The following is a 21,607-nucleotide window of genomic DNA, read 5'->3' as shown; positions in this document are numbered from 1 at the left end:
AACATCATGGGTGCGAGGATAGACTGCAGGCTGGCTAGACTTAATAACCTTGCGGACAACTTGGGAGACATGAGCCCTGGAACAGGGAACGAGGGAAACCGGATCAACCCAAAGCGCGTCCCCAGCCACCCTAGCCGAAGCGCGCAGGTAACGGCAAAGTACTGCAACTGGACACAACACATGATGCACCCCCGGCCGAACCAACCAAGCATCAATGACCCGTGGACCCCTCTGGAAAGCAGCCGTCTTGTTCTTCATCAGAAAAGACGGAGAAGGCTGCAAACGGACAAACCTACCCCGAGGACCAAAAGAAAAGAAACCCCTGCACCAGAGGAGAGCATGAAACTCCCCTACCCAGCCCCCAGAGGCCAATGCCAACAAAAACAAAGCCTTGGAAAAACAATCCGGAACCGAAGGGTCCACCACCAACCAAGGAGAGGAAAGATAGGAGAGCACCCTGTCCAAGGACCAAGATGGCTCAGGAGGCCCATGAGCAGGCCGGAGGTGAAACAGCACAGGAAAGCTTACGGAACGGGGCGGATGTGACGTCCACCCCGAACGCTAGCTTGAGTGGCTCCACCAGTGCCGCATGATACGAGGCGACAGTATTAGGCATCAAATGATGGTCCTGAAAAAGCCAAGAAAGAAAGGACAAGACAACCCGATCCAAAAGAAAAGACAACCTACGAAGAGCCAGAAAATGGCAAAAAGAACGCCAGGAAACTTCATACTGTCGCCGAGACGAAGCTCTCAGGTGAGACACCATCAACGAAGCCACCTGATCACCATAGAATTGGTGATACACCCGAGTCAAAAAGACCAGACACGAAGAGCAGAGGAGAAGGTCGAACCAGCCCAGTACCGGACCGGGCCAACCTGCTGAAAGAGGTGGAGCCGCGGAAACGTCCCGGGTTCGGGCACCGAGCCAATAGCACCGGAAACCAAGGCTGGGCCGGCAACCAAGGGGCCACAAGGACTACTCTCCCTGGGAATGTCTCCAACCGAACCAGAACCCGAAGCAACAGCTGGACCGGGGGGGAAGAGGTACAAGTAACCCCACCTCGACCAGTCCTGCCAAAAGGCATACACCGCGAACGCCTCGTAGTCGGGAAAGGGCGTCACATAGATTGGGAGACGCCGAGACCACGCCGACGCGAAGAGGGCCACATCTGGGAGACCGTACGTCTGGCAGATTCAACGAAACGAGTCGTCGTTGACCGTCCACTCCGTGGACAGGGGAAGGAAGGGTGACAGACCGTCTGCCAGAACGTTGGACACTCCCCGGACATGAACTGCATGGAGAGCCAAACCCCGAAAATCCAGCAGACGAACCACTCGAAGGGAGCAACCCCAAAGAGCCAAAGACCGAAGAGAACCCCTGCGATTCAGGCAATGAACCACTGGAGAACAGTCCGAATGGAGGCAAATGGTCGATCCCCGAGCGACCCGAACCCTCCGAAGCGCGAACCAGACTGCCGCGAACTCCCGAACCGTGCTGTGAGCCTGACGGAAGGACAGACCCCACCGTCCCTGGCCTGGCTGGTGAGCACTGGTCACAAAGCCCCAGCTGAGAGACGACGCATCAGTGAACACATCGAGCAAGGGCTTGGGAAGGCGCCAAGGCACCGAACCCCGAAAACCCCGAAGAGGAAGCCGGTGACGCAGCAACCGATACAAGGCCCCCGGAGGACGAACCCAACAATCACGAGAGAGGCGGAAGGCACATCCGCAAAGGAACCAAAACAGACGCCGAAGCCAAACCCGACCAGGCTGGTAGACTAGCACGGCGAAGTTCAGACTCCCGCACAACCCCTCGAGCAGCCGCCGAGTGACCCGGGACCCCTTCAGAAACAGCCGACGGCAGTCTAGCAGCCACAGCAACACCTCTGGAGGGAGAGACAAGGAAGTGGTCTGAGAATCCCAAACAAGACCCAGCCAGGTCCGAACCTGGGACAGAACCAGATGGGACTTCCTCCAGTTCACCAGGAACCCGAACCTGGCGAGCTGGGAAAGAACCATATCCCTGGTGAGCAGACAAGCTGACCAACTGGGAGCCCACACCAGCCAGTCGTCGAGGTAGGCCAAAACCCGAATCCCTAGAAGACGCAGATGGATCACCACAACCCGGGTCAGATGCATGAAAACGCGAGGTGCCAGATTCAAGCCAAAAGGTAGACATCGAAAACGGTAAGTGAGACTCCCCACCACGAAACCTAACCAGTCCCTGAACCCCGAATGAATAGGAACATGCCAATAGGTGTCCTTGAGGTCCAGGGACACCATCCAGACACCCGGCTCCAACAGAAGTCAGACCTGAGACAGTGTAGGCATCCAAAAGGAGGGGGCAAGGAATCCAAGGGTTCAGACGGGACAAGTCCAGAATGAACCTCAGATCCGCACAGTCCCGTTTTGGCACTGGAAACAAACCGGAAACCCACATGAGGGACATAGTCGTTTCGACCACGCCCAAGCGCACCCACTCCTAGACGAATTGATGAAGTGCAGGAGAAGAAACCTGCCCTGTTAGCCCCGAACCCCCGAAAGGAGGACGAGTCGCCCAACGCCACCGCAGGACGGATGACACGACCGAAAAGGCCCACAAATCGTGGGACCAAGCGTGGGCAAACAGAGCAAACCCCCCCCCCCCATCGCCCCGTCAACGGGGCGGACCGCGAAAGGGCCCCGAAGGGAACGCTGGCCCCGAAGGAAACAATGGCTCAGAAAATGGCACCAATGGCCCACCTTGACCAGCAGAACCCGGAACCCTGGTACGACCCCCTCCGAAACTGCTGAGAATGACCACTTCGAAGAATCAACATGTCCGCCATAGGACGACAACTAGACGAAGCCGCGTGCAGAAACTGAGAGACCGCAGTCTCTGCAAACAGCAACAGACAAAACGGAGACAAAAACCTAAGGGCCAGGGCTTAAGCAGATTCCAAAGATAGGGCGAGCACAGCCTGATGGCACGCGAGGCGAGAAGCAAAGAACAGAGACACCGCTTCCTTCAGGATGGGCGCAAAGAGCTTCAACAGCGCAGCCGACACCCTAGCTGCCGAAGTCAGCGCCCCAGACGAAGGCCCTTCACTCAATGCTCCCACATCCTCCTCAAGCCAAGCAGAAGACAGCTCGAGAAGGGAAAAGAAATGCAAGACCGAAGCCAAATGCCCACGGGAACGCAATTCCTCCGCAACCAACGAAGCCGAAAGCTGAGGAACCTGCACGTGAAGCTGGAAAAGGCCAACTTCCTGAGAAAGCACGGGAGCGAACAAGCACGCATTAAGGTGCTCAAACTCGCCCCCCCCCCCAGGTAAACCTGCATAAAAGTTGAAGTTTCCCGCCAATCAAGCGTGCGGGTCCGACAGAAACCATGCCACGCCCCCAGCGAAACGAAAGGGCAGTCTGCCAGCCAGGAAGACTCCGGAACCTCCAAACGCACCCAAAAACGGGAAGAAGAACCGAACTCAAATGAGGATGGATCCATTGCAGAGGCATAACCCAGGTCTTGCAGGAAGTAAGTGGCAAGAGCTTCCCGAGCCACCTTTGCGGAGATATGGGAAGTAGAAAACCTCTGGAAAGATGGATCCGAGGTACCCAAAGGCGCCCGGAACCGAACCCGGGGAGGAGCCGAACCCAAATCTTACTTATACAAGGAAGGGGGGGTAAGAAAAACCCTCCCCACTACAACAATAAGCCCCGCAAGGAAGGCAAAAGTACCCAAGCGGGGTCAAAGGGGGCCCCAAGGCCCCCAGCTTGACTCCTCCCCTGCCCCAGGATCCCCCACGTCAGGACACGGGGCAAAGCCATCCTCCAAACCCTCTACCCCTGAAGAAAAGGCAGAGTCCAAGGGAAATGCAAACAAGAAGGGGGTCTGCTGGTGGGACCCAGAAGCCTCGGCAGGAGGAACCGACTCAAATGCCTCCGTCCCCGACCCAGATGGGGCAGCCCCCGAGGCAGCCCAAGTCTCATTACCAATTAAACCCTGTGCCGAGGCCGAAATCCTCAGACGTTTTGGAGCCGGACACGGGGGGTGGGGGGGGGGGGAGGTGCAGGAAGAACCACAGGGAAAGGACCAGGGGGCGCGACAGGAGCCAAAGCCGAAGCGACTAAAGTCCCCCAGGTCAGGGTCCCTAAAACCAAAACGGGGCAGCCTTGGGGCATCCTGGTAGGAAACCAACCTAGCGCGTTGCAATAACCTAAACCTAACATGCAACTCTGATGCTGCCTGTACCCTAACAGGAACCTCCTCAGAGTAAAACTGGAGCACAAGCAGAGAACATAACTTGCAAGACTTGGGGTCAAAGGTATCGTTGACCCAACAGGTGGCATGACGGAGGCAAAACATGTGACTGTCACCCTGAGAGTCACACTCACACCTTCAAACCAGCACAAGGCAGGCTGGAACTCGGGAGACATATCCATGGGTCCACCGAGCCCCGACAGGGATTTCCAGGGCCCGTAGAAATACAACTACGGGAAGCCCAGGCAAGATGTTGCCAACCGGTTAAGAAACCCAAACAACGAGGGAAGATGATAACACTGAAAACCCCTGGGATGTGTACAAGCATGAGGGCCTAGCAGAGGGCCACCAAAACAATATCAGGGGAACTATAGACCCACGAGGCAGAACCTCCACCAGGCAAACAAAAAACAAAAGAAACCCCCACAAAAGTACACTATCCCCCAGAGGCAACAGGAACCGGTCGCCGCTTAGGTGGCAGGTCGCGCAACGCAACACTTTGCCGCCCTAACCAGCACACCACCACTCCCTACCCAAGGCCAAACAAGGGCCCCAAGGCCAAACAAGGGCCCCAAGGCCAAACAAGGGCCCCAAGGCCAAACAAGGGCCCCAAGGCCAAACAAGGGCCCCAAGGCCAAACAAGGGCCCCAAGGGCGAGGCAAATGCCGAGCAGCAAGAACCCCTACGAGAGCGGTTCACGAACGCCCCAGGGAAGATAACCCAGACATGCAGGGGCAGTACTCACAGGGCGCCTAGGGAAGGAAACCCGTAAACGCATGCAGCCTCGGCACTGATGAGGTACTCCTGGCCACCGCACAAAGACAGCAGAGAACGCCACACGAGGCAAACACTGCCCAGGAATTTGAGGCCAGAGAAGCGTCTATCCCGGTTGACACTAGCTTACGAACTGAAGACAGCCGGCGCGGTGAGGTCTGGGGCTCCCGCTCCCCCTCCCGGGGAGGGGAGGGCTGCACAGACGACCGGCGCGGCAGTAAATTAATTGTTTGATTGTTTCCTTGGGATTGTAGGGAGTTTCTACCCCTATGTTCAATTTTTAGTTGTAGTTTTTTCCATGTGGGGTTTGTTTTGTTATGCCTACCTTTCTGGGTGCCTAACCCCAGTCGATGGCAGATAAGGAAAACCCCCAACCATAATGGGGTTTTCCAGGGCCATTGCTCCCTGAAACCTCTCTGAAGGGGCCAGGTTCTGGCGCTGGTCTCTGGTAGGTCTGAACTTCATAGCTAATGTCCCAGTCTAACATAACATACATTAGCCCGATAAGCTCCAGGGAGCTGTAGGGGCTCCCCACAGAAAAAAAATAAATAAATGCAAACAAATGATTGAATTCTCTCAGGACCAGCGCAAACTCATTTTCCCCAACTACCGCACTTGTTTTGGGGCAGGGAGGAGGTAGCTGACCACCTGCCAGGGCTTGAACTCTCGGTTCTAGTGCTGATGTAGAGGTTATGGGGATGCAGTTCTTCTGTGTTAGCTCCAGTGTTCTGCCATTCAGCTAAGTTATACCTGCTTGATGGGGGTTCTGGGAGTTCTCCTACTCCCCAAACCCAGCCCGAGGCCAGGCTTGACTTGTGGGAGCTTGGTCCAGCAGGCTGTTGCTTAGAGCAGCCTGTCAGACCCACATATCCACCACAGCCTAGTTGGTTCGGCACTCCTTGAAGAAAATGATCTAGTTTTCTAATGAAGATGTCCACAGTTGTTCCGGCAATATTTTTTGTGACATGTGTCTGTCAAATGGAGCGTTGTTTGCCCGTGTGGCTTTTCCTTACACTGCGGTGTAGCAGGAATCACATCTTAAGTGTGTTTGGAGCTGCATGTCCTAAGGGTTTTCTTCCCTGAGTGCTCCCAAGACCTTGCAATGGAGATACCTGCTTGACGAGGTTCTAGGAGTTCTTCTCCCCAAGCCCACGCTCTCTTGACTGCTATGACTATGACTGCTCTTCACTGGTTCTATTCTGCATTTTCATCCATATCGTTCACTCCAGTACGTTGTTATTTTACTATGCAGATTTGGGACCTGGCCCTCCAGTATTTTCCACGTGTATATTATTTTATATATCTCCTTTCTAGTGAGTACATTTGGAGAATTTTGAGATGATCCCAATCATCTATGTATGATCCCAATTATTGGGTTTATGCGTGCCGTATATGATCTCTGTATTCCCTCTATTTCAGCAATCTCTCCAATCTCTCCTGGAGGAAGTGAGTACTGAGCAGTATTCAAGACGGGACAGCACATGTGATTTGTATAGTACAACCACTGTGATGGGATCCCTGGATTTGAAAGTTCTCGTAATCCATCCTATCATTTTTCTTACTGGTGCAATATTTGCTTGGTTATGCTTCCTAAACACTAGGTCGTCAGACATCATTATTCCCAAATCTTTTACATGCTGCGTTCCTACTATGGGCACATTTGTGTATTGTAGCCTGTATTATGTTTAAGGTCCTCATTTTTAGCCATACCCGAGTACCTGGAATTTATCACTGTTGAACATCATGTTATTTTCTATTGCCCAGTCGAAAACTTTATGAATATCTGCTTGAAGTTTTTCAATGTCGTCAGCAGAAGTAATTTTCATGCTGATTTTTATGTCATCTGCAAAGGATGATATGAAGCTGTGACTTGTATTTTTGTCTATATCTGATATGAGAATAAGGAAAAGCAGTGGTGTAAGGACAGTACCCTGAGGTAACGAGGTTTTAACTGCGTTTGGACTTTATTTTATATGGTTGACTTATTCTTTGTGTTCTGTTCGACAGAAAACTGAGTATCCAGCGTCCTACTTTACCGGTTATTCCCATCGACCTCATTTTGTGTGCTATTACTCCATGGTCACATTTATCGAATGCCTTTGCAAAGTCTGTGTATACAACATCTGCATTCTGTTTTTCTTCTAATGTCTCAGTGACTTTGTCATAGTGGTCAAGTAGCTATGAAAGGCACGATCTTCCTGCTCGAAATCCATGTTGGCCTGGGTTGTGGAGATTATTAGTCTCCATGAAACTGGTGACCTGATTCCTAATCACTCTTTCAAATACCTTTATTATGTGGAACATTAGTGCAAATGGTCTGTAATTCTTTGCCAATGCTTTGCTCCTTTCTTTGTGTAGAGGGGCTATGTCTGCTGCTTTAAGTACATCTGGTATCTTCCCTGTGTCCAAGCTCTTCCTCCACACTATACCAAGTGCCTGTGCTACTAGCACCTTGCACTTCTTTATAAATATTTACAGTGGTACCTCGGAATGCGATTGTCCCTGTATGCGAGGTTTTCGGAAGGCGAGGTGTATTTACTCCAAAAATTTGTCTCGGAAGGCGATGGTTACTTCGGGAGGCGAGTTTGAACGCGAGTTTGTTGATACGCGTACAGCCGACCTAGCGCGTGGTCGTTCGGCGATCGTCGCCCCTCTGCCCCTCAGTTCACCATTGTCTCGCGCTCAGTGACTACCCCCCACATCAATTCTTGTCGTGGATTTTCAGTGTTTTGTTGGATTTTTGGTGATTTGTCTATACAATGTTATTATATATCTCACCATGAGTCCCAAGAAAGCCAGTGGTAAGGATAAAGGCCAGAAAGCTCATGTGAGGATGACAATAGAGGAGAAACAAGAGATCATTCGTAAGCATGAGAACGGTACACGTGTTGTTGAACTTTGTAGGCAGTACAAGAAAGCCACATCAACAATATGCACTATACTTAAGAAGAAAAATAAGATTATGAGTGCTAATGTGGCAAAAGGAGTAAGAACATTAACGACACAAAGACCACAAATACTTGAAGAAGTGGAAAAGTTGTTATTAATTTGGATACACGACAAGGAGTTGAGGGGTGATAGTGTTTCGGAGGCCATTATTTGTGAGAAAGCCAGGGTGTTGCACGAAGACCTTCTAAAGAAGACCCCTGCAACGAGTGATGCAGATAAGAAAGAGTTTAAGGCAAGCAGGGGCTGGTTTGAAAAATTTAGAAAGAGAAGTGGTATCCATAGTGTTACAAGGCATGGGGAGGCAGCCAGCTCAGACAAACCAGCCGCTGGACGATTTATTGACGAATTTAAAGAGTTTGCAGAGACTGGGGAATACCTACCGCAACAAGTGTTTAATTGTGACGAAACAGGACTGTTTTGGAAAAGAATGCCTAAGAGGACATACATTACCAAGGAGGAAAAATCCTTGCCTGGACACAAGCCTATGAAAGATAGGTTTACGCTTGTGCTGTGTTCAAATGCGAGTGGCGATTTGAAAATTAAACCCTTGCTAGTGTATCATTCTGAAAATCCAAGGGTTTTCAAACAGTATAATGTGCAGAAAACCCGTTTGTCTGTGATGTGGAAGTCTAATAAAAAAGCATGGGTCACTAGGCTTATTTTTTCGGAGTGGGTGAATGAAGTGGTGTGCCCTGCCATAGAAAAATATCTGCAGGAGAAACAATTGCCACTCAAAGCCGTGCTTCTCCTTGACAATGCTCCTGCTCATCCTCCAGGCTTGGAAGATGATTTGATGCCTCAATACAATAAATTCCTCACAGTTAAATTCCTTCCTCCTAACACCACTCCTCTAATTCAGCCTATGGACCAGAAAATCATAGCGAATTTTAAGAAACTTTATGAAAGGGCACTTTTCCGGAAATGTTTTGAAGTGACTGAAGCCACAAACCTCACCCTCAAAGAGTTCTGGAGAGAGCATTTTAACATTTGTAGTGCTTTAAAACTCGTTGACAAAGCCTGGCAAGAAGTGACTCAAAGAACCCTGATCTCTGGCTGGAGAAAATTGTGGCCTGAAAGTGTGAGAGAACTAGACTTTGAGGGGTTTGAGCCTATAAATGATGCACCTATTGTTGAGGAAATTGTTAGTCTAGGCCAGCAAATGGGCTTGGAATTGGATGGTGATGATGTGGAGGAGTTGGTGGAAGAACACAACGAAGAACTGACCACCGAAGAACTCCTAGCCCTTCAACAGGAACAGCAAGCCAACACAGCAGCGAATGATTCTGCAGTGGAGGAGGAGGTGGCAGCAGCACCAACAGCACCAGCGAGTGTCCCTTCTGCAGTAATTAAGAAGGTGTGTCAGATGTGGGAAGAGATTCAAACAACTATTGAACATACTCACCCAGACAAAGCTGTAGTAGGCCGTTGTCTTAATCTTTTCAATGACAATGTGATGCCTTACTACAGAGAGAGCTTGCGAAGAAGGGAAAAGCAAGCTTCCATGGACAAATTTGTGGTGAGGAAATCGAGCAGTGAGCCTCAACCAGGACCTAGTGGCACTCAGGTTAAACGTCCCAGGGAGAGCACACCAGAAAGGTCCTCACTGCCTGATGTGATTATGGAAGGGGACTCCCCTTCCAAACAGTAACTCCTCTCCTCCTCCCCCCTCCTCACCATCTTCCATACGCCTACAGCACTCGACAGCAAGGTAAGTAATAACTGGAACACAGTTTTGTAGGTTTATTTAGATGAATTAGGTAAATTAGGTATAAAAATTTAGTTTGATGTGGGGTTTTTGGGGTAGTCAGGAACGGATTAATTCATTTCCCTTTATTTCTTATGGGGAAATTAACTTCGGAATGCGAGTTTTCGGAAGGCGAGGCGTCTCCAGGAACGGATTAAACTCGCATTCTAAGGTATGCCTGTAATTCCATGAATCTGGACTTCCATGAATCTGGAGCCGAGTGCATGGGCCATATTTTCAGTTTCTCAAAACCTGCCACGTTCGTGTTGATATTTGTTATATTTACAGGTGTTTGGATATCACGTACAAAGAAGTTGTCCAGATCTTCCACTTTCATGCCATTTCTTGGAGTGCTGAACATGTCTTCATACTGTTTTTTTTAGGATTTCACTAATTTCTTTGTCATACTCCATGTATGAACCTTCACTCGTACAAATAGGTCCAATATTGGCAGTGGTTTTTGCTTTTGATTTCGCATATGTGAAAAAATATTTTGGGTTTTACTGTATTTCCTGAATTGCTTTCTGTTCTAGCGGTCTTTTTTCAATCTGATATGAGTTTAAATTTCTGCTCGATTTCTGCAATCTCCCTGTTTAAGATATTCCTTCTTTGTAGAGAAAGTCGTGTCTGCTTAAGCATTTCGGTTTTTTTCCTTCTTTTATAGTGTTGTCTATGTTTTCTTTCTATGTTGGACCTCTTTCTGGCTTTCCTCAAAGGAACATGTTTCAGACAGACTTGATATGCTGCCGAAGTCGGTTTTTTCTATTCCTTCTGTAGGGTTTTAATTACTTAGAACAATTTCCTATGGAATATTTGTAAGTTCCCTGCCTATTGTCTCGCAGTCTATCCTCTTATTATTAATTTTGAATTTATTGAATAATCTCTCTCACTTGATCATTGTTTCAGGTCTATTCTGAGTATTGACGGTAGTTTGCACTTCAATGCGCTTGTGATAACAAAAATTGCTTGCTTGGTTTAAAAAATTAATCGAGTTTCCTCCAAATTCATTATCTTGCTTGCCAGTCTTTATGTAGCATTCTGTGCCTTTCACGTAAAAGTGTGGACAGCTGAGGTCATAGCATTGTCTGTTCTCAAGTGAGGTTTGGCACATGTCAGGATGGAAAAACCTCCATGTTAATCTAAATCAACACTGTCCTTTCCTAAGCATATTTAAACTTTTTTGGGATGGTGGTAACTGCATTCTAATCTTTTCTTATTTATTACCAGCATAGTTATATCTGCATATGCCCTTTGCATAAAATTTGCACATATCTGTCCTTCTGGTCTGACTCGCTCTATCGGGGATCATTGTAGAGTCTGTACCTATCGAGCTGTCAGTACTGCCTGTTACACTTTCTAGTCTTCTGTCATCTGCATCTAGGCATACTGAATTGGAGTTTACAGCTTCCCGAGCTTCTGCTTCAGTATTCGTTTCTCTGGTGTGCATGGGGTTGTTCCCTTAGAGGTCCTCTAAGCCCTTGAATCCCTGTTGGTTCAGTGGTCCGATGGATATTCTCCCAAAATCTCCTCTCACTCGGTGAGAGTTTAAGGGATGTTTATCACGTGTCACAGGGTGACAATCACTCTTTCTGCCTTCGCTATGATGCCTATTGGGTCCATGACACCTTTAAACCCAGAGTCCTGTGGGGTTTGTTCTCCCCTTGTGGCTCCTGTTTCTGACCCTCCTGAGATGGTTAGACCCCATCAGGCAGTGACCATTGTACAATTGTTTTGCTACATAACGGCAGTCAAGGTAGTATATGCACAAATGGATGCCCCGGAGCTGGCCTCCCTGGTGTTTAGGGACCTGAAATTGACGATGTTAGTGAAATCCTTCTTGGCTCTGTCTGCACCTTCTTTTTCTTTCCCTTTGGGCATGGTTTGCTCTTCCTCTGATCCATTCCCCTGATCTCCCTGGATCTTTGTGATTAACTGGCACATTTCTATATATTAGAGGTTCAGGGATTGGCTAAATTTTGTTATTGGGTAGCAGTGGGTCAATGTGACTCTTCTTTGTTTGTTTGTTTGTTGGGGGTTTCAGATTTTGGCCTACTTCTGACAATTGGCAAGTATGGGCTCCCAGCTAGTCTGCGTGTCTGCTAGCCAGGGATCTGATTCTTTCCCAGCTCACTAAGTTTGGGTTCCTGGTGAACTGGCAGTAGTCTCAGTTGGTTCTGTCCCAGGTTCAGACTTGGTTAGGCCTTGTGTGGGACTCTCAGTCAGCTTCACTTTCCTTGACCAGCTGGCAGCACAGCTGTCTGTTGGTGTCGAGTCAGCCCCGGATGATTCAACAGTTGCTTGAGCAGTTATGAGACCACCTGAACTTTGCCTGCATAGTTTATCCTCTGGCCAAGATGTGGCTGTTGTAGCTATTCTGGTAACTTTGGGGCAGCCACTTTTGCTACTACCACCATCGTTGGGTGTGGGATCTAATGGGCCTTTACTGGCTGCTGTGTCATCAGCTTTCTCTTTTGGCCTTTTGGTGTTTGGTTACATGGTGCCTTCTGACCTCGTGTGATGTCTTCACGAACACCTCAGTTCTAAGTTAGGGTTTTGTGACTAGGACTCGCCAGGCCGGCAAGGATCACTGATCATTTTTTCGTCAGGTGCATACTACAGGAGTTTGTGGCCATGTGTCATGCACTCCGGAGGATTTGGATTACTCCGGGCTTTACGTTCTGGCTTCATTCGAATTGTTCCCCATTATTCACCGTCTCTTGAGGCAAAAGGGGGCGGGTTCTCTCCAGTTCCTGTCTCTTTGGAGGTGGATTGGCTCGCCACACTATGTCCAAGGAGTGTCCATTGCTTTCAACGGACAGTTTGTTTGGGTTCTGTTCCATTCTCAAAGAATGTATCATTGATGCTGCCTCCTTCCTTTGGCTTTGCAACATGCATAAGTGCCTAGATGTAGACCTCTTTGCATTGGCACGAAATTGGCGAATTGGTGTCTTCTTTTGTATGCGGTTCCATTCCCCGATCAAGAGGCCACTGTGGTGGATGCCTTTTTGGCTGGACTGGCCGAGATGGGGACATCTATGTTCCTTTTTCTTTCGGTCCTGCGTTTGCTCTAAGTACTGGCCAGGTCGGAGTTCTACCACATGCAAGTGATCCTCTTGGCTTCCTGGTGGTCAGTGCAGCTTTTGTTCCAGGCACTACCTGCTCCAGGTGTCCAAGCTCAGGCATTTTGCCACAGATCCACCTATTAGAAGGTCAGCTCAGTGATGTAGTTTGCTGGTTCGACCTTCTCCTCAGCTTTTCACATCTGGTATTTTTGTATGCATCTTTATTGCCATCTTTATGTCAAGTGGGTGGTTTCGTTAATGGTCTCCCACCTGCATTCTTCTCCTCTCCAGCAATATGAAGTTTTGCGATGCTCTTTTCACCCCTTCCTTTCCCTAAATCATTGCTTTTTGGTTTCTGAGCATGTGGTGCTCCTTTCTTTCTTTCTTGGCTTTTTCTGTATCAGCACCACATGCTGAATACTGTTGCCTCATACTGTGCAGTGCTAGCAGGGCTGCTACAGCATGCATTCAGTATCAATATTACCTCGGCACCATTTCACAAGCTGTTTTGTGTTTCGTTTCACCTCCAGCCTGCTCATGCGATGTCTGAGCCTGTCTTGCCTTTGGACTGTGTGTAGGATTTTCTTTCCTCCTCTTGTTTCACGATCACTTTTGGTCTTGGAATCTCTCTTGTAAATTTAATTTTGTTGAACCTGGCTTCCAGTTGTATGGTTGGGAGCTTTATGCTCTCCTCTAGAGATGAGGTTTTTATTATTTTTGGTCCAGGTGGGCATTACGTTGTTTGCAGCCAGCTCCTTCTCTGGAGATGAATGAATTGGTTGGCTTTTGGAGGTGTCCTTTGATCACTGATGCTTGGTTAGTTTGGCTGGGGGTGTGTGTGTGTGTTGTGTCCGGTGACGGCTCTCCGCAACTACCATCGTGCCACCGATTCTTGATGGATGTGTGATGGATGTCTTTTGAGTTGATGCTGTTTCCTTGATCCTCTGTTCCAAGGCTTGTATTTCTCAGGTCTTCCACAGTGTTATGAAGTCTAGATTGCCTGCAGTCTACCATTCTGCCCATGATATTAGAGAGTATGATGCTCTTTTGGCTGTGCTTGTGAATGTGTCATGGGGCTGATATTTGGGGACGGGTTTTGGAGGTCAAACAGGATTCTGATGGACCAATATTTGGTGAATGTTCCTTGACCATGCCACTCTTGTGTGGCTTTGTGTCATGTCTCTCAGTCGGAAGTCTTGTACTTGTCCTGATTCTTGCAGCGCTCCCTCTTCCCAGTCGAGTTCCAATTTTTTCATCCTTTTCTATGGGTAGAAGCTTCAGGTAGCCCTAAGGGGCTTCCCGAGTACAGCATCATTCAATATAATGAAATTCCAATTTCTGGGTAAGCTCCAGTGGCTCCCTGATCTCCCTCTCTCCCTTCAAGGTCATTGTGTGGATGTCTACATCCTTCCTAGAACTGGGAGCTCAGGCCCCAGTAGGTGGTGAGCTTCCTCCCTCCCCCCATCCCTGTGCTCCTGCACAATGTAACAATGCTCCTGCTCATCCTCCAGACTTGGAAGATGCATTGTTGAACAGATATAATTTTCTCGCAATAAAGTTCCTTCCTCCTAACACCACTCCTGTAATTCAGTCTATTGGCCAGAAAATCATAGCGAATTTTAAGAAGCTTTATGAAAGGGCACTTTTCCAGAAATGTTTTGAAGTGACTGAAGCTACAAACCTCACCCTTAAATAGTTCTGGAAACACCATTTTAACATTTGTAGTGCTTTAAAACTCGTTGACAAAGCCTGGCAAGAAGTGACTCAAAGAACCCTGATCTCTGGCTGGAGAAAAATGTGGCCTGAATGTGTGACAGAACTAGACTGAGGGATTTGAGCCTGTAAATGAAGTGCCTATTGTTGAGGAAATTGTAACTCTGGGCCAGAAAATGGGCTTGGAATTGGATGATGCTGATGGAGGAGATGGTGGAAGAACACAACGAAGAACTAAACACCAAAGAACTCCAAGCCCTTGAAAAGGAGCAGCAACAAGAAGCAACTGGGGATATTTCTTCAGAGGAGGATGAGGCAGAAGAGAAAGTCCCTTCTTCAACAATTAGGAAGTGGTGTCAGATGTGGGAAGAAATGCAAACTTTTATTGAAATGACTCGCCCAGAGAAAGCTGTAGTAGGCCATTGCATTAATCTTTTCAATGACAATGTGATGCCTCACTACAGACAACTTTTGCGAAGGGAAAAACAATCTTCAATGGATCGTTTCGTTGTGAGAAAATCAAGCAGTGAGCCACAACCAGGATCTAGTGGGATGCAGGCAAACATGCCAGAGAGTGCACTCTAGAAAAATCTTCACTGCCTGATGTTATAATGGAAGTGGACTCCCCTTCCAAACAGTGACACCTCTCCTCCTCCTCCCCCCCCACCTCACCATCTTCCATATGCCAACAGGAGTCATCAGCAAGGGTAAGTAATAACTTGAACATACTTTTGTAGTGTAGATTTGGGTGAATTAGGTATAAAATTTAGTTTGAAGTGAAGTTTTTGGGGAGTCAGGAATGGATTAATTCATTTCCATTTCTTCTTATGGGGAAATTTGCTTCGGTTTACGAATTTTCAGGTTACGAACCGTCTCCAGGAACAGATTAAACTCTTAAACCGAGGTACCCCTTTAATTTCTAAGTTGTGTGTGGCCTATTTTTTCCCATTTCACATTCCATAACATGGCATTTAATCACATTAAATTGCATTTGCCAAATATTGTTCTATTCACTTTTTTGCCCAGGTCTTCTTGAAGGGCATGACAATAATTTAAGTTTCTTAACTTCCACTAGTAGCTTAGCATTATCATCACACCTGTTCATATAATTCTGCATTACTTCTGGCACAGAATTCATATAAACAATATACATTACTAGTGCTAGAGCTGAACCCCTGTGGTACTCCTCTAGTAATATTTCTCCACGTTGATACATTGCCTCCGATTACTTTCCTCATTTCTCTGTCAGAAAATGTTTCGTCTATGTCAAAAGTCTCCTTGTCAGGAGGCCTGGGCGATCACCGGGCTGCAGGGAGGTTATTTTTTTTTTTTGAGATGATTTCGGGGCTTTTTAGTGTCCCCGCGGCCCGGTCCTCGACCAGGCCTCCACCCCCAGGAAGCAGCCCGTGACAGCTGACTAACACCCAGGTACCTATTTTTACTGCTAGGTAACAGGGGCATAGGGTGAAAGAAACTCTGCCCGTTGTTTCTCGCCAGCGCCTGGGATCGAACCCAGGACCCAGGCTAAGCCCCAAAACCATCACAAGGTAGGTCACTCATCCAATGTTCTAGGACGCAGAACAACCTCTTATGTGGGACTGTCAAAAGCCTTTATGTCCAGATATATGTAGTTAACCCAACCATCTCTTTCCTGTAAATCTCTGTGGCTCTGTCACAAAAACTATAACCTTGTCTTACTATATTATGTGTCTGCCTATTTGGTTTTAATTATTTTATCTAACGTTTTGATTTCTATGACAACAATATAGGTCTATAATTAACTAACACTTTCTTAAGAAGGTTTTCATTGCTGCCATTTTTGTAGATTGGAACTTGTTATCCTTTTTTCATATATCTGCCAAGACTCCAGTACACAAAGATGAATGAAAAAGGAATTGGAGTGTAGTGGTGAACTAAAGTGCACATTCCCTCAGAACCCAAGTACAGGTTAGGTTATCTTGAGATGATTTCGGGGCTTTAGTGTCCCCGCGGCCCGGTCCTCGACCAGGCCTCCATCCCCAGGAAGCAGCCCGTGACAGCTGACTAACACCCAGGTACCTATTTTACTGCTAGGTAACAGGGGCATAGGGTGAAAGCAACTCTGCCCATTGTTTCTCGCCGGCGCCAGGGATCGAACCCAGGACCACAGGATCACAAGTCCAGCGTGCTGTCCGTTCGGCCGACCGGCTCCCTTCACCCAAGGTGAAGCTCCATCTGGGACAACTGCTTTGTTCCTTCTTAGCTCCTTAAGCATTTTTTCCCACTTCATTAAGATACCCCTAAACACTGGGTGTTATTCTCTGAAATTTGTATTGTGCCCAGTTCTCAGAAAACTTCATTTAGCACACGCACACTTTGGAACCAAATTAATATGCAGTGCATCAAGCAGCAATAGCTAGGAATCGAGGCCCAAGGGCCAGATCTTATGTCATACAAATACTTATGGGTATGTAATAATTACACTTGGCTTATTTTTTTATTCACAGTCGACGATCTCGGGTTTGATTGCCAGGCGGGACAGAAATGGTCGAATAAGTTTCCTTTCACCTAATGCTTCACCTAGCAATTAAGAGGTACCCAGGAGTTAGGTAACTGTTGTGCGGTTACATCCTAGGGAGGGTTAGTAGTTTAACCTGGGGAAGACCTTGAACCAAGACTATCTTATATACACACAGGCTTCCTGTCCCTGACAAAACCAATTACAGTAATATTTATACCTTGATCTACCTTTTAACTCAATCCATATATTATGTAAACTCGCTATATTATTAGGCTAAGACATTAGTAAGAAGGGTGAAGAATTCAACACGAGATTCCAGAAAGTGAAGACTTACACAGAGCGAAGGCCTGGTTCAGATGATGGAAGAGTAGAAGCTATAAAACGTGATAAGCAGATGACAAGTCACAATAACATGACTGAAGATATGCTGACTAAACCACATGTCAGAAAGTGAAGAAACAATCGACTTGAGAATGGTCCAGGACGGACCGAAACGTCGTCGTCCCTTCACCTTCTAGTGTGCGCTCTGGTCAACATACTTTAGACACGTTATTGTGACTCATCGCCTACACAAGAAACGACATTGTTTCAGTCTATCCTGAACCATTATCAACTCATGTTACACGACTTGATAATGGTGCGGGACGGACCGAAATGTCGTCGTTTCTTCACTTTCTGATATGTTTTTTGATCGTAGGAGATAAGGTGCAGCTAAAGTAGAGATACAGAAATGTTCATGGAACTTGAAGTGAACAAAGCTGCTGTAACACACTATATTGCCATAAAAAATTTACTAACATGTTAATGTTGAAAATAATTTTGAAATAAATCTATGGCATAGTATTAATACCAGTGCCATAGTATAATGGCACTGGTATTAAGATCATGAAATGATGATGAATGGTGTATATCCCCAGGACAGAAAATGGTTAATTGGCACATTCATTAAAAGGCTTTTCTATATAAAATTAACAGCACAGTACAGCACTAGTAAAGTAAAAAAATTAGAACTGTATCCTTAAAGAAAATGAAAGTCTTAAATCAATAAACAAATGAAACTTGAAGACTCGCCTCTATTGTGTTTTGTAACATATTAATTCGGCCATGGATTACACCCAACTCTTCAGGAAATGTTGCTTGGAACATGAAACACGCAGTCCGCTCTGCAAATTCATTGATTTTGGAGAGGTCTAGCAAAAATCTGAAAAGAAATTATGTTCATAGAAATAACCGACATAAAACTGCAATGTAATGGTGCATTTATAAACACTGATGCCGGTGAATGAAATGCTGCTAATAATTACTAGTCAACATATGACCAATAGTGTACTACCAACTCACTAATTCCTATATTATTTTAATTACTATTTTAATTGTATCATAAGCACAGTGCCATTTTAATAAGTTACTAGACTATACTGCCTTTTAACCTTTAAGTTGTGCAACACATCATATGATGGGTTGAGTAACTTGCTATAAAATGCACATCCCATCATATGATGTATTGGAGTACTACGCAAGATTTAAATGGCCCACAGATACATGGGGTTCACCTCACCTTCATCAGGGCTCTTGTAAACAGACGCCATTTAAAAAAAAAATCATGGGCCAAATTTCCGGGTGTGAGGGCCTCGGTATTGAGTGAGCCACTAAGCCTGACAGACTCAGCATGAACTCACAGCACTACTGTTCAGCTTGTGACCACAGCATCGCCTAAAAATGCCATAATATATATGTTCATGCTATTATTACAGAAGACCCCTGACTGATAAAAAAGACCAGGATTTTGATAATAGCAGGAATGTTGTGATAATTAGCACTGTAGTGGGAGGAGTAATCTTGGTGGGGAGTGAGCTAGCATTGTCTGCTGACTCTGTGTGACCACCTTTTACTGTCTGGACTCACTATACCAGCTTAGTTGTTCGCTATGGTAAACAAAACATGCAGATACCTATATATAACGTCTGTATATAAAAGCAAAAACAGTATGGTGGGAGGAGAATGGTGGTGAGTCAGGTGAGGTGAGGGAGTGGCAGCCAGTGGTGGGCTGCCACTGGCTGCTACTGCCACTCAGCATACCAACTTAGTGGTTCGTTATGTTAAACACGAATGTAGATACTTATATAACGTGTATATACAGTGTAATAACAGCAAAAGGAGTGTGGGGGGGAGAAGCCATTTTGGTGATGGGTGTGGCAACATCTGCACGATTTGTCATATTGATAGAGGTGGCCACTATGCTCTTTGGGCATTATACCGGCTTAGTAGAACAGTTATGGTGAGCAAAACATGTAGATCCTAATATATAACGTCTGTATATAGGGTAATAACACCACAAACAGTATTGTTGGGGGTGAAATTTTAGTGCGTCTGACCTTGGATGTGTGAGGGAAGCAGCCGCCTGCTGACTGTGTGTAGCGACATCTCTTAGTGCCTGAACTACCCATATCAACTTAGTTGTACAGTTGTGGTGAACAAAAAATATAGATACTTATATATAACATCTGTATATAGTGAATAAAAACAAAAACAGTATTGTGGGAGGAGAATGTGGGTGAGTCAAGTGAGTTGAAGGAGGGAGGAAGTAGCAGCCAGTGGCGGGCTGCCACTGCCACTGCCACTCAGCATGCCAACTTAGTGGTTCGTTATGGTGAACACGAATGTAGATACTTATATATAACATCTGTATATAGTGAATAAAAGCAAAAACAGTATGGTGGGAGGAGAATGTGGGCGAGTGAGGTGTTTAGGGAATAAGTGGCACCGAGTGGCTGGCTGGTGTGTGGCGGTCACTCCTCGTTGCTTTTTGACTCATAATACCAACTTAGTGGTTCGTTATCGTGAACAAAACATGCAGATACTTTTATATAACCTGTGTATAGAGTGAAATAAGCAACAAAATATTTGTTCACTGATTGATGAACATCATAATTGAATCAACAATATACACACCATATTTTTGAGTACAGCGATGATTCACTCATTTTATTATATAAATATTTCACACTACACACTATTGAATAATATTACAGCAAAAAACCAGCGTTGAATGTAATGAAACGCCATTTTCTGGGTGAGCCCCGGAGGCTCCCTGGAGCTTATCGGGCTAATGTATGTTATATTAGACCGGGACATTAGCTACGGAGTTCAGACCTACCAGGGACCAGCGCCAGAACCTGGCCCCTTCAGAGAGGTTTCAGGGAGCAATGGCCCTGGAAAACCCCCTTGTGATTGGGGTTTTCCTTATCTGCCATCGACCGGGGTTAGGCACCCAGAAAGGTTATCTTGAGATTATCTTGAGATGATTTCGGGGCTTTAGTGTCCCCGTGGCCCGGTCCTCGACCAGGCCTCCACCCCCAGGAAGCAGCCCGTGACAGCTGACTAACACCCAGGTACCTATTTACTGCTAGGTAACAGTAGGCATAACAAAACAAACCCCACATGGTAAAAAACTAAACCATAAAACCAAACAGAGGTAGAAACTCCCTACAATCCCAAGGAAACAAGCAAACAAGGAAACATCACACTTTACTGCCTCGCTGATCATCCGTGCAGCCCTCCCCGCCCCGAGAGGGGAAGGGGAGGAGCCCCGGACCTCACCGCGCCGGCTGCCTAGCATCAGTTCGGAAGCTAAGCTTTAACCAACGCGAAAAAAAACGCCGACCAGTGGGAGGAGGGTTGCCAGGGAGCCTACGGGGCTCATCCAGAAAATGGCGTTTCATTACATTCAACGCTGGTTTTCTGTGGGGAGCCCCTACGGCTCCCTGGAGCTTCATACCCAAAGAGAAGGAAAAGAAAGGGCTGACCCAGGAGGCGGCCGCCACAAACTCCGCAACCCGAAGCCAAGAGAACAGGCTGCAGCCTGCGACCGAAGGCAACAAGAACGCACAGGAGCAGATGCGCACATAAAGAACAGACGGCCATGAACCTGTGCGACCCTCAAATCCTCGCGCCCGAAATGAGCCCTAGACGCAGCCAACACAGCAGCGATAGCTGCAAACGTCCGAACAGCACGGGCGCAAGGATAGACCGCAGGCTGGAAGACCTAAAAACTCTGCGGACGACCTGGGAGGCCCGAGTCATGAAACAGGGAACAAGGGGAACCGAATCAACCCAAAGCACATCCCCAGTTACAGTACACAGGTAACGGCAAAAAAGCACAACCGGACAACACAGGACACACCCCTGGCGTCCTGTGTTGAGTGGAAATCGAGCATCAATAACCCAAGGACCCGCCCGGTAAGCAGCCGTCTCAACCGTCGCCTGAAGGACGGAGAAAGGCTGCAAACATACAAACCTACCACCAGTACCAAAGAGCACACAATTGAACCGAAGGGGCTACCACAAACTGAGGACATGATAGGAGAGCACCCTGATCTTGGACCAGGACAGCTCAGGCGACGCATGAGCAGGCCGGAGGTGAAACAAAACACGAGAAAGTGTACAGACGGGGCAGATGTAACGTCCACCCCAAAACGCAAGCCGGAGTGGCTCCGCCAGCGCCACACAAAATGAGGCGACAGTAAGAAACATCAAATAACTGTAGTCCTGAAAACCTAAGAAAGGACAAGACAACCCGATGTGAAAGAGAAGACGACCTACATAGAGCAAGAAAAAGGGGCATA

At 47.1% G+C, this 21,607-nt stretch overlaps 1 protein-coding gene across 1 annotated transcript in view; it reads right to left on the bottom strand.

The window, feature by feature from the left end:
• LOC123773279 (uncharacterized) overlaps positions 1–21,607 on the bottom strand; it is a gene marked incomplete in the record, with an annotated part of 416,855 nt that overhangs the window by 111,366 nt on the left and 283,882 nt on the right. The window contains 1 exon segment of the mRNA XM_069317846.1: positions 18,054–18,183. Coding sequence (XP_069173947.1) covers positions 18,054–18,183 — 130 coding nt within the window.

The sequence above is a fragment of the Procambarus clarkii genome, chromosome 89 (assembly GCF_040958095.1).
Source record: "Procambarus clarkii isolate CNS0578487 chromosome 89, FALCON_Pclarkii_2.0, whole genome shotgun sequence".
In the NCBI taxonomy this organism is placed as follows: domain Eukaryota; kingdom Metazoa; phylum Arthropoda; class Malacostraca; order Decapoda; family Cambaridae; genus Procambarus; species Procambarus clarkii.
The sequence above is the reverse complement of the archived record's forward strand: the minus strand, read 5'-3'. Positions and strand labels throughout refer to the sequence as shown.